At 34.1% G+C, this 18535-nt stretch overlaps 1 protein-coding gene across 4 annotated transcripts in view; it reads left to right on the top strand.

The window, feature by feature from the left end:
• Positions 1-18535, top strand: part of LOC128548030 (suppressor of tumorigenicity 7 protein homolog) — an 85811-nt gene that overhangs the window by 16807 nt on the left and 50469 nt on the right. For 3 of the 4 annotated variants that reach the window (XM_053522298.1, XM_053522300.1, XM_053522302.1), the window contains exon 2: positions 5589-5671. In XM_053522298.1, coding sequence (XP_053378273.1) covers positions 5589-5671 — 83 coding nt within the window. Of the gene's footprint in view, positions 1-3348; positions 4129-5588; positions 5672-18535 lie in introns of those variants that run through there. The other variant, XM_053522301.1, reaches the window with a different exon arrangement.

Genomic DNA, 18535 nt, shown 5'->3' with positions numbered 1-18535 from the left:
CTCTGTCAAATATTTTGGCTGAATTATGGCTCTTTTTGGACTTTGAAATTACAAGTCCACGTTTTGTCAAAACTATTTGATGTGTGGCTTTGAAACTTTGAACACTTGTTTATCATAATGATTTCCATCTGTAGGTGAGAGTAGATAACTCTGTTAACTATTTTGGCTAAATTATGGCTCTTTTTGGACTTGGAATGTTACAATTTCCAACAAGTCAATGTTTTATCAAAAGTATTTGACATGTGGCTTTGAAACTTTGAACACTTGTTCATTGTCATGATCTCTATCTGTAGGCAAGAGTACATAACTCTGTCAACTATTTTGGCTGAATTATGGCCCATTTTGGACTTGGAAATCAGTTAAATTTTTCATACCAGTCCATATTTTGCCTGACCTGTTCATGTGTGTTTGCCATATGGCTTTGAAACTTTGACCACTTGTTTACCATCATAGTCTACATATGTAGGCAAGACTACATAACTAGGACATGGATTTTAGCTCAGTTATGGCCCTTTTTTGACATAGAAGTTAGTTATGTTTTGCGTACCATTCCATATTTTGTCTAAACTGTTAGATATATGGCTTTGAAACTTTGAACACTTGCTTCCCATCATGGTTACACCTTGCCATAATATTATACCGCAAGACTTATCCAGTTCGACAAATACAGGTTCATTGTTTGCCTTATCTATTTTTCTTCTTTTGTGTGAAAATCTCTGGTAATATTTTGACCCCATACTTCCATCAATTCTTCGAATAGTCGAGCGTGCTGTCAACAGACAGCTCTTGTTTTTTTATTTAAAATCAGTTTTCAACAATGTTAAATTTTGGCATCATTACTGACTTGTTTGTCACAACTGACTTAACCCTTTTTATTTCACACAATTCAGTATTTTCTGATTGTTATGAAAAAGCAATTTTCTGTTATACCAAAGGATGATGGGATAGCATGCAAAAATATGATACTAATAAACTTTGATAATGTGGCAGTTGACCTCAATACAATCGACACTGTTTATTTTCCAATACAGGTAAATCCAATAATTGCTTAACAATAGATCTGTGACGGATTATCATTGAACACCCCTGGACTTACTGGACTCAACTGCCACATTATCAAAGCTTATTAGTAGATGGAAATTGTTGATTGTCATTCATTACCTTCATTATGTGTGTTATAAAAAATGCAGAATATTTTTTAACAAGGTCATGTTTGTAGAATAACTATTACCATCTGACGTGTATGAAAGTCTAAACACTGTTACTTCAGATACTTTTGCTTGACAAGAATTTTGTGATGTTCAAAGTTTCTTAAAAGTAATTAAAATCCTTAGTTTTTGCAAGCTCAAACTTTTGCAAAATCATCAAAAATGCTAAATTAGCAAAAATAAGCCCTCATAAGAACTTCTTTAGTCTGCAAAATTAACCCTTGTCATGCTGAACATGATTGATTCTGCCTTTGCGACCAGTGTAGTCATTCAGTCTGTATCCTTGTAGTATGCACCCCTTTTAACAGTTAATAGTACTGTCCAGATTGAAAGACGGACAAGTTTATTATAGAAATTTAGCAGGGTAAGGGTTTAATCCCAAAGAACAAATTAATGAAATTCTCTTATACATGTAAAATCAACAAATTCATTTCCCAAAGATTTGCCTTTTTTTGTCAAAACAATGAAATTTTTTGTCTACAAAATTAAATTATTGTTCAGTAGGCCAGATATGAGAAAACACACCTCTGCGGTAGGTTAAGTGTATCATGATTTATTCTGTCCTAGGAAATCATTGCCTACAGTGTATATGCTACTATGGTGTGTTAATTGATTAGTCATGTGCTTAATTATTAGTTCAGCCAATAAACCAGACAGCATGTATTCTAATGTGATTTTCACTGTTAGAAGGGTGTTGGAATTGGCCGGCAGAAAAAATCTATAATCCTGCCAGTATTTTCTTTGTGTTGTCAGCTGATAGTTGTCAAATGCTACATTGTCTGTATTGGCAGCAAGAGTGGATGTGTGACAGAAATGTTTGATTGAGAAAATATTCCTGACTTGGATTTTTAATACATGATCAAGTCTTTAAGTACAAAGGTTTTTTAAAGAGGATTTGATAGTACTGTTGTAGGAGATGTATTTTGTACAAGAAGTTTGTTATTTCGCTGTTTTATTGTCATTTCTCTGTTTTATTGTCATTTCTCAGGTGTTTTTGCTTTTTCTGTACACATTTCAAACAATATGTTGCACTTAATTGTTCGATGAATGATATTTTGCTGTTTCCTAAACAATTGAAGCTAAACATTGTGTGGAGAAAGACAGAAGTACAGGTTTTGCATCGTCTTATGTTTTGTTAGAAGTTGAATATTTGATAAGGATTTTGTTTTATTTGTGTTGGAGGTTGAATAATTTACAAGGACTGTCAGCTGATATTTGTTGAAAGATACATACTTTGGTAGGATTTTTGTTTAATATTTGTTGGAAGTTGAATTAATTATAATTATGATAATTTTCAGCTGATTGTTGGAAGTTGAATGTTTCACAATGACTTTAAACTGATACACTGGTTGAAGGTTGAATATTTTGCAAGGATTTATTTCTGATATTTGTTAAAAGTTCAATATTTTGTAAGGAATCTCTTCTTGTATTTGTTGGAAGTTGAAAAGTTTAGAAGGATTTTCATTTTATACTATTGGAACTTGAATATTTTACAAGGATTTTCTTTTTATATTCATTGGAAGTTGAATATTTTCAGTAGGGATTACCATTTTATATTCATTGGAAGTTGAATATTTTCAGTAGGGATTACCATTTTATATTCATTGGAAGTTGAAAAGTTTACAAGGATTTTCAATAGATATTTTGTTAGGTTTTCTCTTGTTATCTACATCAATCAGTTTCTTATGGCAGATTTTTTTCTACCATAAAGTAAATACCAACTTTGAAGTGTAATTGTTAATTAAAGCAGGTGCTTGATTGTGTAGCTGTTAATGCTATCATCCAGGTACTGTTAACATCTGTGTGCTTCATATTTAAAATTGCTGTAGGCGACTATATGTAGACTGGAAATGAAGTTAACATTGATGATAAATTGTTTTCAAGCCTGTTAAGTCCATGGTTATACTCTTCTTGTTAATTACTGATAAAAAGAAAATAATGGGAGTACTTAGATTGTTAATGTATTCATTAACATGTTTTATACTACCTGGATTGTGACTGATTTTCAACATCTGTCTTTTTTTACGTCATATTAACGGTTTGACATTTATATAATAGTGGATGATAGCGTGTAACAGATTCCATATAACAGATTCTGTATAGTTAATATATTGAATGAAATGTGCATGTGGTTGTATCTTGGATTCGGGTTACTGAAGTAATTTATATTTGCGTGTAGTATTTTTTGTTTGAAAGTTGGAAACTTATATAACTTGGTTTTCTGAAATGTATCCGACTTTTGTTACATTTTGATATTTTACCTCATTGTGTATTGGGTCTTTTTGATTCAGAAACCAGATTGCTGGAAATTATATACACCTTTTTGAAGTATATATCTAAATTAATGATATACTTCTTATATAGTCTGGGATTCAAAAATGATTTGTTATTTGATGTTTTGCATTGAATCATATGCAGTATAATTATACAGGAGTTCTAAAATTAGCAGTTTTGGACGCAAATCACAGAGTTGTATGGAAAGAAAAGGATGTTATATACATGTATGTAGAAATTGAGCAGTTTTAGAGGCTGCAACTTTTGGCATCGTATCTCATATTAAATCCTTCAAGAGAATTTGGATTGAGTAGGAGACACACGAAAAACAGATAATCCATATACAACTAGTGTCTAAAGAAAGAAGTATCGTAGCGGGAATTTAAAGACACAGCTTGGTCAATAAGTCGATATCGGGGAATAGAGAGTGCATGCGGATAATTGACGTCTTTCGGTTATTGTCTGGAAGACATACAGAGCTGGACATTATTGTGGATGTTAACATTCTACGTCAACAAATTTTCGCTATTCATAATAATTATTATATGTTTGATAGAAAGTGACGTGTATATAAACGTATAAAAATCAGTGTACTTGGAGTATTGGCAAATTTTACATGAAAGAAAAATGTTGAATTTATTTTTATGTAAGTATTAACAATTATTTTGTGCTCTGCAACTCAGTTTCAATAAAATTGTGCTAAATGTGATATGTTTGGATGTGGTATAGGCTAGTATGGGCATTATAGAGCTGATTCAGTTTGTTAAAAAGGAATAATGGAAAAGAAATAAAATTACTTATTTTCTCAAACTCGTTCTTAAAAACAGACATAATTATGATAAAAATTCTCGGTCAGTTTGTCATGTAAAATAAGAAAGTTATTATTGATACTGTAAAATCATTTAACTTGGTAAAAATATTTTCTTGGGGATAATGACTTTGTGAAATACAGCTTTTAAACATAAAATGAATATTAAGAGTTTTACCGTTTTATTAGGATTTTTATTTTGTAAATTGACACTACCATAATTCCAAGAAAGTCAGTCTGTCATAAATATTAATGGTAGTAAAGTGGCATAACTTTATAGAACTGGAGAAATGATAACTTTAATATGAGGCAAAGCTTTATTATGATCATTCCTACTTTATTGAATTTCTTGACATAACTTTTTTGCAAATCATAATTATGTCTTCAAGTTTTAAATGCTTTTTCACCAGAAAGGTACTGATATTAACCACATGGCTTATGTAACTTTAATAAGTGGGCTTTAAAATTTTCAACTTGTAAAGTGGTTAAGGACGCCGACTTCAAATCTGCCCTGACCTTGGTTAGGTTGAAATGCCACAAGAGACTTAGATGTTAGAATTCATCCAACTGGCTGCTAGTGGTTCTACCCAGGTGCCTGTCATTATTTTTTTAAAAAAGCGCTGCGGAGTACCTTGAGTCTCTCTCCACCATTAGAAGCTGGAAAGTGGCCATAAGACATACTGGTAAAGTTGTGTCATAAAACAAGACAAAAACCAAAAAACATATATTTATAAAGTGCATTTATTTGTAAGTGATAATGAATAAGAGTTAAACTTTTAAATGACACAGTAATTAAATATGAAACTAGATAAAAAATTCTCAAAACAGATCAGGTTTCACTGTAAAAATATGTTATAATGTAACTTGACTTGGTATGGTAATAATAGATAAAACATCAACTGAAATGATACAGTCTAATGATTTTGAATATGATTGAACCTGCCAAAATGGCCACCTGTATTAAATAGCCACTTGTCTTAAACAACCCACTTCCCAAAGTGACATTTTGTTCTAACTTCAACTTGCCTTAAAGCAGCTACCTATCTTAAGCAGCCAGTTTGTCTTGTTCCAGTGGCTGGTTGCTAAAAACAGGGTGGACTGTATGCAACATTTTCGAAATATGATGTTCTCATATAAATATAGAGACAGTTCACTCCTTAAATCATTAGGTAGTAGGTGTAAGTGTCATATATATGTGACTTAATCGAATAAGTTTCTGATCATGTTTATGTAGAATATATCTGTCTCTCGGGAATTAATATATACCAGTAAACAAATTTGTCTCTTTCTTTTTTCAGCTACGATGTTCCTGAACACATTGACGCCAAAGTTCTATGTGGCACTAACTGGCACATCGTCACTGATATCCGGTCTTATACTGGTAAGTTATAACATACTTTATAACCTTTAAGTGTATGATGACTCCTAAAAAGCAACACTTTTCTAAAAAGGCTGTCATTTTCGTACTGCCACATTTGCGTCAAAAGTTTTTATCATGTTCAAGTTCAGGTTTTGGCAGAGAATGTAAACACGACACTGAAAAATGAAAAAGTCTGTGAAAATCAGTGTTAGATATTTGTAATAAAGCAAGAAAAATGTTGATTTTCTTCATGACATTGAAAGTGTTGCAATATGGTTTACTCTCATCTGTACAATATTTTTGGTATTTTTTTTTGATCTTTTGCAAAATTTATATGCCACTGTTCACTTTCACAGCTTCCACATATTTAAGAGAACTTTTGCCTAAAAGGTTTAAAAAAATTGTTTAGCAAATTAACCTGTTTAGAGTAACAAAAGAGGATATTTTTTCACCACATGCCAGGACTAGCAGGCAGTAAAATCAACTTACCCCTGGTGAACTGTCATTTGCCCTAGTGAAAATTCTTCCATCATCTGACTGGTCTCTTTCCTAGAGTAGGAATATCAATTTGCTTCGAACACAGTAAGGGAAGTAGAGGAGAGAATATAATAACATCAACACTGATGAATTTCTGAAAATAATTGTCGTGAAAAGTATAGCCTGGTTGTTTGAGCGTACTTGAGTAGGTGAGTGGACTATGTTTTGTTGTTTATCCTCCACCTCTTAAGTCATATTTGGATGGTTGCCTATTTCAACTGCAGAGAATAGACATTTCCTGTTCAGAATCCAGGAACAACTGTTCGGGAGTCACGTGTTGCAATTTTGCAAAGAAGACAGCATTTCTTGTACATCATTACCTGCTATTGTCACAGCCACACCTTCTTATATGACACCAGTACTGTTATTTTCCAGGAAGCAGACTAGAGAATAATTAAGGAAGCTTGCTGCTTTCATCTCAATCAAGCTTAAAAAAAGTAGTATGAACTGAACTAAACCTAAGGTCCTCAGATTCTGTTACATACTGTAAAATCGTTTAATGTCCTAGGAGTTTCACCAAAATAGCTAATTCATGGGATATAACATTCAGGATTTTGTATGAATTGGAAATTTCGTGCATCATTGGAATAAAATTTTGTGGATTGACTCAGTCACTGCTAGAACAGATGTGGTAAAACACCAGAAAATTTGTACATGTATTTATTGTCTTGTCCACTTTTAGTGGAAGTGAGACTAAGCGATCAAAATTCTAGAGGCTGTGATAGCGGCGGCAGCAGTGATGATGGCGTGAATCAGCAATTGGGAATAATTCAAAAACCATTACATATATTTCATTCAAACCTTGTAAGATGTTTAAGAAACGAATTTTAAACCCCCATTGTGAGTCCTGGCCCCTAGTAACCTTGAAAAAATTAGCATTTTTAGCTCATCTGATTTTTTGAAAAAAAAATGATGAGTTATTGTCATCACTTGAGCGGTTGTCGGCGTCGGCGTCTGTGTCGGCGTTGCCTGGTTAAGTTTTATGTTTAGGTCAGCTTTTCTCCTAAACTATCAAAGCTATTGCTTTGAAACTTGGAATACTTGTTCACCATCATAAGCTGACCCTGTATAGCAAGAAACATAACTCCATCTTGCTTTTTGCAAGATTTATGGCCCCTTTTGTACTTAGAAAATATCAGATTTCTTGGTTAAGTTTTATGTTTAGGTCAACTTTTCTGCTAAACTATCAAAGCTTTTGCTTTGAAACTTGGAATACTTGTTCACCATCATAAGCAGACCCTGTACATCAAGAAACATAACTCCGTCTTGCTTTTTGCAAGAATTATTGCCCCTTTTGGACTTAGAAAATCAGTTTTCTTGGTTAAGTTTTATGTTTAGGTCAGCTTTTATTCTAAACTATCAAAGCTATTCCTTTAAAACTTGCAACACTTGTTCACCATCATAAGCTGACCCTGTACAGCAAGAAACATAACTCCATCCTGCTTTTTGCAAGATTTATGGCCCCTTTTGGACTTAGAAAATATCAGATTTCTTGGTTAAGTTTTATGTTTAGGTCAACTTTTTCTCTTAAACTATCAAAGCTATTGCTTTAAAACTTGCAACTCTTGTTCACCATCATAAGCTGACCCTGTACAGCAAGCAACATAACTCCATCCTGCTTTTTGCAATAATTATTGCCCCTTTTGGACTTAGAAAAATCATTTTCTTGGTTGAATATTATGTTTAAGTCAACTTTTCTCATAAACTATCAAAGCTGTTGCTTTAAAACTTGCAACAGTTTTTCACCATCATAAGTGGACACTGTACATCAAGAAACATAACTCTATCCTGCTTTTTGCAAGAGTGATGGCCCTTTTTAGACTTAGAAAATCATGGGTAGGACAATATTTCTATTATACAAAAAAAATCAGATGAGCGTCAGCACCCGCAAGGCGGTGCTCTTGTTTAGAAATTTTTTTGACACCTTTGAAAATTCACAGAAATGACAAATATTCAAAAAATGTTGCATATATAATGCTTTGAAAACTTGTACACCCCTTGGTGAGTCCTGGCCCTCAGGTGACCTTGACTGAAGAAATTAGTAGTTTTTAGATTTTTTTTTGACGCCTAAAATATTCACAAAAAATCTCAGAACGGTTACATGGGTGGTTTTCAAAATAATGAAGCTTTTTCTTCTCTCTCACCTTACTTCAATTCAGTTCAGTTTTAGAATGTGTTTTGGAGCAAAATATATCCAAATCAATGTACTCAATAAATGTGTGCAATTTTATCTTGATGGCTCAAGCAGTTTTAAAGTTATATTAAATTATATAGCTAATTTTGTCCCCTGTGCACCCAAAAAAGTGTGACATTTTACATGAAGTATAGTTTTCAACTGAGGTTTACTTTTTAAAACCATGATTTATTGTTACAGCTTTGGCTTTTTAATGTAACTTAAACTCTGCACATTTAAATAAAATACTTCTCATTACCTACATCTTATTGTTACTAATATTTCACATCTTGTGATGGAACCCTTTTCACGAAAAATAGTGAAAAAAATACTAAATTTAAATGTTGAACACTACAATTTCATAACCCTATTACTTTTCAAAAGTCTTAATGTTTTTCTAAGATCTTTATCCTTTCAGCTGTGAAGACACAGTATGATTTTTTTCTTTAATAAATCGACTTTCTCAGAAACTTGATGAATGTCTATACACCTAAAAATGTCCCCTGTGCACCTTTTCAGTTGTTAAGTGTCAGATTTCTTTTATTCTTTAAATAAAATGGGATTTTACTTTATTTTCCTTGAAAGGGAGTTACAACAGATACAAAAGCAGCCTTCAACTTCACATATTACTGACTGTTAAACATTCACAAAGCCAAAAGTGATGTCCCCTGTGCACCCTTTTTTTGACATATATCAATTATCATAGCATTACTGTAATTTGTGGTGGCATTTCTATATTCTTAGCAGTGTGTATGCAAAATTTAGGCATTACTTGATAATTTAGCATTATATAAGAAACCCTGGACAATTAAAAATTCATTGTTTGCATTTTTTTCCGAAGTTGCCAATTTTCAAGTTTAAAAGTGGAAACATCAATTTTATTGCTTCTTAAGCTCTTAAGTTTACCTAAATATGTAAATGTTCACTAGTAAATATTATGTAGTTAAAAGAATTTTACTTACCATGAACATATTCTATGAATAAATATTTTGATACAATTTGTCCCCTGTGCACCCTTTTTAGTAACATTATAAAGTATGTATGAATTTTACTATTCCTTTTTATCATGCATGGTATTTTGTCATTTTCTAATATGAATAAGCAGTTCATGTAAATTAAATGATTTCAGTGTGTTAGTTATGTATAAAGTCACTTATTTTTCATTTAAAAGCATTACATTTTGTTGAATTTTCATGTTTTTGTAGTGAAAATTTTCAATTTTGTAGTTATTTTGTGGAATAAACTATTTTTTGATAGTATTTGTCTAAAGTTTATTACCAGTAGTCTTTTTATGAATAGAAAACTAATAATGGATGAATATTACACTGATCTTCAGTATGTGTCCCCTGTGCATCTTTAAAATAACTCAATTTTGAGTAGACAATTCTAGAAATTAGAATTATTGGACATTCTTGAAATTTGGCATGTGGTTTATAAACATGCAACATGTCAGAAAAAAGTTGGTTTTATAATTATATGATAGTTATTTTGCATTCAGCAACAACTTTTCTAGGTAAAGTTTTATTTTCATGTCAAATTTGTGCAGAAAGGGTGATTTTAAAAACCAATGTCCACAAACATATGATTAAATAAGTTTCAAACCATACACATACACCCATTACTTATCATTTATGTTGAAAAAATTACTGTTATACATATTTCCTTGTCATAAAACCATGCAACATTTATCACCCACCTTACTGGAAATTCACTGAACTTTTGAATTAAAGGCTGAAATATTTTCTGATTGGCATTTCTCAACACTTCCCCAAAGTTATTTCCTTCAAATATGAAGTATTTGCTATAATAAAAAATAGGTGACCACCATAAGAAATAAGTTTGAATTTTCAACCCCTATGTCACACTTTTGCTTCATTATTTTGAAAACCACCCACATGCATTGCTTTGAAACCTTGTAGGATGGTTCAAAAACTCATTTTACACCAACATGGTGAGTCCTGACCACCTAGTGACCTTGACCTTGAAGAAATCAGCCTTTGAAAATTCACAAAAATGACAATTTTTAGCTCAACTATTCGAGGAATAGGGGAGCTATCCTACTCGCCTCAGCATCGGCGCTAGCGCGAGCGTGAGCATCACACAAATGTTAAAGTTTGCGTACCACCCCAAATATTTTCAAAGTCCATTGAGATATTGCTTTCATATTTTGCATACTTGTTTACCATCATGACCCCAGTCTGTAAGAAACAGGAGGCAACTCTATCAAGCATTTTGACTGAATTATGGCCCCTTTTCGACTAAGAATAAATGTTAAAGTTTGCCTACCACCCCAAATATTTTCAAAGTCCATTGAGATATTGCTTTGATATTTTGCATACTTGTTTACCATCATGACCCCAGTCTGTATAAAAGGAGGAGGCAACTCTATAAAGCATTTTGACTGAATTATGGCCCCTTTTCGACTTGGAATAAATGTTAAAGTTTGCATACCACCCCAAATATTTTCAAAGTCCATTGAGATATTGCTTTGATATTTTGTATACTTGTTTTACCATCATGACCCCAGTGTGTAAAAAAGGAGGAGGCAACTCTATCAAGCATTTTGACTGAATTATGGCCCCTTTTCGACTTGGAATAAATGTTAAAGTTTACGTACCACCCCAAATATTTTCAAAGTCCATTAAGTTATTGCTTTGATATTTTACATACTTGTTTACCATCACGACCCCAGTCTGTTAAAAGGAGGTGACAACTTTTTCAAGCATTTTGACTAAATTATGGCCCCTTTTCGACTTAGAATATGCTTATTGTAATGTTATAGTTTTACTCATAGCTTATATTATAATATCAAGCACTGAGAATAGTCGAGCGCGCTGTCCACTGACAGCTCTTGTTCAAAAAATGTTACAAATATAGCTTTGAATTTTTGGAAGATGGTTTTAAAACTCAATTTCCATTTATTTCATGAGTCAAAGCTCCTGTGGGTGGGACAATTTCAGGTTGTGGCCTTGTATATCACATTGTGTTACAAATATTTGTGATTACAGAAGCTTTTCATGTCAAATTAGCAAGAGTTCCTATTTCTGCACTACAAAACTTCTGATAAATGGACAGAAAATTTATACATTTGTATAATAGTGTAACAAATATTAATAATTACAGAAGCTTTTCAAGTCAAATTAACATGTGTTCCTGAGTTCATCAGTTCCGGGAATCGAACAATAGACTTGCAGAAAAAAGCACTTACCTTCAAATTAATGGCACTTGGTAATATTGTTTAGATGCCACGATTAGAGCCGGTGATTGCAATTTATTGACTTTGTCTCAGATTGCATTTAAATTGACAACATCTAACGGAATATATCTGAATGAGAATTGTGCATGACTGCAAATGCGTTTGGATGCATTAAGATACAGATAAAATATTCCAGTGGGGCTTTGTCATGCATTTAATGTGGAGACTTGCATCTTGCATCTAAATTGTAATCAGACATATTGCTAAGTGCATACAGTAACAGCCTTTACTTTTGGAAACAGAGACGGGGCATTCTGAAGGTGAAATTTTCCTGACAACATTATAGGGACAATATTTCTTGTATAATAAATTTGTTATGGTATGAAAGTATAGATTAAACCTAAATTAAAAGAAAAAAAAGATATTTTTTTGTTAAGTACAGTCCTTGCACATCGACAGCCATTTGTGTTTATAGTTTTAAGTCTCATCACATTATACACATAAGCTTAAATTTTTTGTTTGTAGTCTTTCAGGTAGAATTTTTAACAAAAGTTTGTATTTCCTGGGTGATGGAAGGAAAATCTGGCTAAACTTTGGCAATTTTGAAATTACCTGATTTTAAAATAATTACCAAGATTGTTCAGTTTTTTTCTGGATCATCAAAAAACATGGCTGCCAAGGTTAGTGGTCACTTTTCCCTATATGTATAAGGTTGCTGATTTAGAATTACTTGCCCTTCACTGCTTAGGGTTCAGAACCTGACTTGGAGGAAACCGTCCATCTGACTTAGGAAATGTTGGTGGTTCTACCCTGTTGTCTGCTCATACCTGAAATAATGCCTGGAGGGGCACCCGGGGTTATCCTCTATCACTAAAAGCTGGAAAATTACTATATAACCTATAATTGTTTAGGATTGCAGCTGGACCCAACAAAAATGAAACAAAACAAAAATCAACAGCAACAAAGAAAAACACTTTTATTTTAACAGTTACTGATGAAGGCACTTAGCATAAAGTTGTAGTAACAGGATTCTGTTGTTAAGCTGATTATCGGGTTGCAGACCAGAATTATAATGCTAAGCCAGCACGCAATGATGCAATCATGTTTCTTGGCTTAAAATATACACCAAAAATCAATGACTACAAACTTATCATAGCTGTTGCAGATTCAGCAGACTCTAACATCATTTTAAGATAATATAAGTTTCAGTGGTTTGAGCAAAAATTAATTTGTTCCTGATAAGTTGGATTGATTATGCCTCCCTTCAAAGAAGAGGGGAGTGGGGGTTATTGTTTTGCAGATGTCGGTTGGTATGGAGAGCAATCGGTTTCCGGTCGATAATTCAAGAACCCTTGGGCCTAGGATCATGAAAGTTGATAGGGAGGTTGACTATGAGCAGCAGATGACCCCTATTGATTTTGAGGTCAGTAGGTCGAAGGTCAAGGTCACAGTGACCAGGAATAGTTAACCCGTTCCGGATGATAACTTGAGAACGCTTGGGCCTAGGTTCACTTAACTTAATTGGGAGGTTGATCATGACCAGCAAATAACACCTATTGATTTTGAGATCAGTGGGTCAGAGGTCAAGGCCACAATGACCCGGAACAGTTAGACTGTTTCCGGATGATAACTTGAGAACGCTTAGGCCTAGGATCACGAAACTTAATAGGGAGGTTGACATGACCAGCAGATGACCCCTATTGATTTTGAGGTCAGTAGGTCAAAGGTCAAGGTCACATTGACCCAGAACAGTAGAAATTTTTTACCAAATAACTAGAGAATGCTTCGGTGATATGGAGGTCACTTATGACTAATAAATAATTATGACCCATAATTATTGATTTGAGGTCAGTATGTCAAACATCCAGTGCACAATGACCAAATAATTTCTGTTCTTTGTGCAATTACTGAATGCATCAAGAGGGGCATTTTGTGTTCTACCTTTGTTTTGTGTGGAGAAGTTGTTTCTGCAGGGTCATTTGTTAGTACTAGTTAGAAATGTGTGACTACTGTTAGCTTAATGGAGACATGCTATAGACTTAAACAGGCAAAACAGAATACTGATGAATAATTCAACTAAGGACTTGCTGTAGTTTGTATAAAGTTGAGCATGTATGAGAATATAATCCGTCACTTGTATATTTTTGCTTAAACATCTGGCCAATAAAACTGTACAGTGACCAGCAACATTACATATGGCCCAGAGCATGATTTATATGTGTTCCTTGTTTTCTGTATGTAACCACTTTCTGACATTATCATATTTCAGTGTTGTATAACACTCAGTACATGACAATACTGCCCATGTTCAATACAAAAAAATCAATATGGACCCCAACAGACTTAATGCCATGCTTTAATTTCTAATTATCAACTAAATGCCAGGTGCAGTGTTTGTGACACTATTTCAGCATAATGGAATGTGGCTGCAATTTCAGCATTCAGTAATGATTAATAATTGTGAGAAATTGGTTATACATATTTAATGGAATTGGTTGTATTTATGATTGTGACAAATAATACTTGATATAGTCATTAATTCACAATTACTTGTATATCTGATATAGCAAGAAGTTAATCTGTTGTTTCCAGTCTGGTACATTATCTGTTGTTTCCAATCTGGTAGATTATCTGTTGTTCTGAGTCCAGTAGATTGTCTGTTGTTTCCAGTCTGGTAGATTATTTGTTGTTTCCAGTCTGGTAGAATATCTGTTGTTTGCAGTCTGGTAGATTATGCTGTTGTTTCCAATCTGGTAGATAATTCTGTTGTTCCCAGTCTGGTAGATTATCTGTTGTTTCCAGTCTGGTAGATTATCTGTTGTTTCCAGTCAGGTAGATTATCTGTTGTTTCCAGATTATCTGTTGTGTCCAGTCTGGTAGATTATTCTGTTGTTTCCAATCTGGTACAATATCTGTTGCTTCCAGTCTGGTAGATTACCTGTTGTTTCCAGTCTGGTACATTATCTGTTGTTTCAAGCCTGGTAGATTATCTGTTGTTTCCAGTCTGGAAGATTATCTGTTGTTTCCAATCTGGTAGATTACCTGTTGTTACCAGTCTGATAGATTACCTGTTGTTTCCATTCTGGTAGATTATCTGTTCTTTCCAGTCCAGTACATTATCTGTTGTTTCCTGTCTGGTAGATTACCTGTTGTTTCCAGTCTGGTAGATTATCTGTTGTTTCCAGTCCAGTACATTATCTGTTGTTTCCAGTCCAGTGCATTATCTGTTGTTTCCAGTCCAGTAGATTATCTGTTGTTTCCAGTCTGGTAGATTATTCTGTTGTTTCCAGTCCAGTAGATTATCTGTTTTTTCTAGTCTGGGAGATTATCTGTTGTTTCCAGTCTGGTAGATTATTCTGTTGTTTCCAGTCTGGTAGATTATCTGTTTTTTTTCAGTCTGGTAGATTACCTGTTGTTTCCAGTCTGGTAGATAACCTGTTGTTTCCAGTCTGGTAGATTACCTGTTGTTTCCAGTCTGGTAGATTATATGTTGTTTCCAGTCTGGTAGATTACCTGTTGTTTCCAGTCTGGTAGATTATCTGTTGTTTCCAGTCTGGTAGATTATTATGTTTTGTTTCCAGTATGGTAGGTTGTCTGTTGTTTCCAGTCTGGTAGATTATCTGTTGTTTCCAGTCTGGTAGATAACCTGTTGTTTCCAGTCTGATAGATTATCTGTTGTTTCCAGTCTGGTAGATTATTCTGTTGTTTCCAGCCTGGTAGATTATTCTGTTGTTTACAGTCTGGTAGATTGTGTTTTGTTTCCAGCCTGGTAGATTATTCTGTTGTTTCCAGTCTGGAAGATTATCTGTTGTTCTGAGTCCAGTAGATTATCTGTTGTTTCCAGTCTGGTAGAATATCTGTTGTTTCCAGTCTGGTAGATAATTCTGTTGTTTCCAGTATGGTACATTATCTGTTGCTTCCAGTCTGGTAGATTATTCTGTTGTTTCCAGTCTGGTAGATTATCTGTTGTTTCCAGTCTGGTAGATTATGTTTTGTTTCCAGCCTGGTAGATTATTCTGTTGTTTCCAGTCTGGTAGATTATCTGTTGTTCTGAGTCCAGTAGATTATCTGTTGTTTCCAGTCTGGTAGAATATCTGTTGTTTCCAGTCTGGTAGATAATTCTGTTGTTTCCAGTGTGGTACATTATCTGTTGCTTCCAGTGTGGTAGATTATTCTGTTGTTTCCAGTCTGGTAGATTATCTGTTGTTTCCAGTCTGGTAGATTATCTGTTGTTTCCGGTCTGGTAGATTATCTGTTGTTTCCAGTCTGGTAGATCATCTGTTGTTTCCGGTCTGGTAGATCATCTGTTGTTTCCAGTCTGGTAGGTTATGTTTTGTTTCCAGTCTGGTATATTATCTGTTGTTTCCAGTCTGGTAGATCATCTGTTGTTTCCAGTCTGGTAGATTATCTGTTGTTTCCAGTCTGCTAGATGATTCTGTTGTTTCGAGTCTGGTAGATTATCTGTTGTTTCCAGTCCGGTAAATTAAATCTGTTGTTTCCAGTCTAGTAGATTATCTGTTGTTTCCAGTCTGTTAGATTAATCTGTTGTTTTGAGTCTCGTAGTTTATCAGTTGTTTCCAGTTTGTTAGATTATTCTGTTGTTTCCAGTCCGGTAAATTAAATCTGATGTTTCGAGTCTAGTAGATTATCTGTTGTTTCCAGTCCTGTAAATTTAATCTGTTGTTTCCAGTCTTGTAGATTATCTGTTGTTTCCAGTCTAGTAGATTATCTGTTGTTTCCAGTCTGTTAGATTATTCTGTTGTTTCGAGTCTAGTACATTATCTGTTGTTTCCAGTCCGATAAATTAAATCTGTTGTTTCGAGTCTAGTAGTTTATCTGTTGTTTCCAGTCTGTTAGATTATTCTGTTGTTTCGAGTCTGGTAGATTATCTGTTGTTTCGAGTCTGGTAGATTATCTGTTGTTTCGAGTCTGTTAGATTTTTCTGTTGTTTCCAGTTTGGTATATTCTGTTGTTTCCAGTCTGTTAGATTATTCTGTTGTTTCCAGTCTGGTAGATTATCTGTTGTTTCGAGTCTGTTAGATTTTTCTGTTGTTTCCAGTTTGGTATATTCTGTTGTTTCCAGTCTGTTAGATTATCTGTTGTTTCCAGTCTGTTAGATTATTCTGTTGTTTCCAGTTTGGTAGATTATCTGTTGTTTCCGGTCTGGTAGATTAAATCTGTTGTTTCCAGTCTGGTAGATTAAATCTGTTGTTTCCAGTCTGGTAGATTATTCTGTTGTTTCCGGTCTGGTAGATTAAATCTGTTGTTTCCAGTCTGGTAGATTATTCTGTTGTTTCCAGTCTGAAAGATTAACTGTTGTTTCCAGTCTGGTAGATTATCTGTTGTTTCCAGTCTGGTAGATTATCTGTTGTTTCCGGTTTGAAAGATTATATGTTGTTTCCAGTCTGGTAGATCATCTGTTGCTTCCAGTCTGGTAGATTAAATCTGTTGTTTCCAGTCTGGTAGATTAAATCTGTTGTTTCCAGTCTGGTAGATTATTCTGTTGTTTCCAGTTTGGTAGATTATCTGTTGTTTCCAGTGTGGTAGATTATCTGTTGTTTTCAGTGTGGTAGATTATCTGTTTTTTCCAGTCTGGTAGATTATCTGTTGTTTCTGGTCTGGTAGATTATTCTGTTGTTTCCAGTCTGGTAGATCATCTGTTGTTTATCTGTTGTTTCCAGTCTGGTAGATCATCTGTTGTTTCCAGTATGGTAGATTATTCTGTTGTTTCTAGTCTGGTAGATCATCTGTTGTTTCCAGTCTGGTAGATTATCTGTTGTTTCCAGTCTGGTAGATCATCTGTTGTTTCCGGTCTGGTAGATTATTCTGTTGTTTCTAGTCTGGGAGATCATCTGTTGGTTCTAGTCTGGTAGATTATTCTGTTGTTTCCAGTCTGGTAGATCATCTGTTGTTTCCAGTCTGAAAGATTATCTGTTGTTTCCAGTCTGGTAGATTATCTGTTGTTTCCAGTCTGGTAGATTATTATGTTTTGTTTCCAGTATGGAAGGTTGTCTGTTGTTTCCAGTCTGGTAGATTATCTGTTGTTTCCAGTCTGGTAGATTATCTGTTGTTTTTACAGCCTGAAAGATCATATGTTGTTTCCAGTCTGGTAGATAATTCTGTTGTTTCCAGTCTGAAAGATTATCTGTTGTTTCCAGTCTGGTAGATAACCTGTTGTTTCCAGTCTGGTAGATAATTATGATGTTTCCAGTCTGAAAGATTATCTGTTGTTTCCAGTCTGGTAGATTATCTGTTGTTTCGAGTCCAGTAGATTACCTGTTGTTTTGAGTCCAGTAGGTTATCTGTTGTTTCCAGTCCAGTAGATTATTTGTGGTTTTGAGTCCAGTAGATTATCTGTGGTTTCGAGTCCAGTAGATTATCTGTGGTTTTGAGTCCAGAAGATTATAAGATTCTTTCACTGGTTATAGGTGCAGATGGGAATTTCGGGACTCGAGGGTAACTGTTTAGGCGGTAACGAGGTTCCTACCGAGTTACCGCCTAAACAGTTACCCGAGAGCCGGATATTCCCATCTGCACCTATAACCAGTGACAGAATCTTTTTCCTGCATACCGATATCAAGATAAAATAATAAAAATAAAATCAGTCGAACGGCTTTCTTTTTAGAACTATTTCTTATAGCAGCGTATTTAAACAAAGCGCGGGAAATCAACGTCTGTAAACAGGAAAGACGTCATGATGTTTCAAAGACAAATAACAATGTTTAGTTCCGGTTTTGTTTTATAAGTTCGAGCGTAACGTTATGAATTTTTGATAAAATAACGTGTTTTGAATCGAGAAATATACTATCAGGAACAAAGAGGAACTGTCAAGGTATTGGATTTTTATTCCGTTTTTCGAAATAAAATATAAATAACTACATAAATCTTCTACATAATTATATGTAGTTCGTAATACATCATTTAAAGCAAGAGAGTCATCTTACACCCCGGGGTGTAAGATGGATTTTTCCAGCACCGG

Source organism: Mercenaria mercenaria, chromosome 13 (genome assembly GCF_021730395.1).
Source record: "Mercenaria mercenaria strain notata chromosome 13, MADL_Memer_1, whole genome shotgun sequence".
NCBI lineage: Eukaryota > Metazoa > Mollusca > Bivalvia > Venerida > Veneridae > Mercenaria > Mercenaria mercenaria.
Note: the sequence above shows the minus strand (reverse complement) of the source record. Positions and strands in the feature narration are given on the sequence as shown.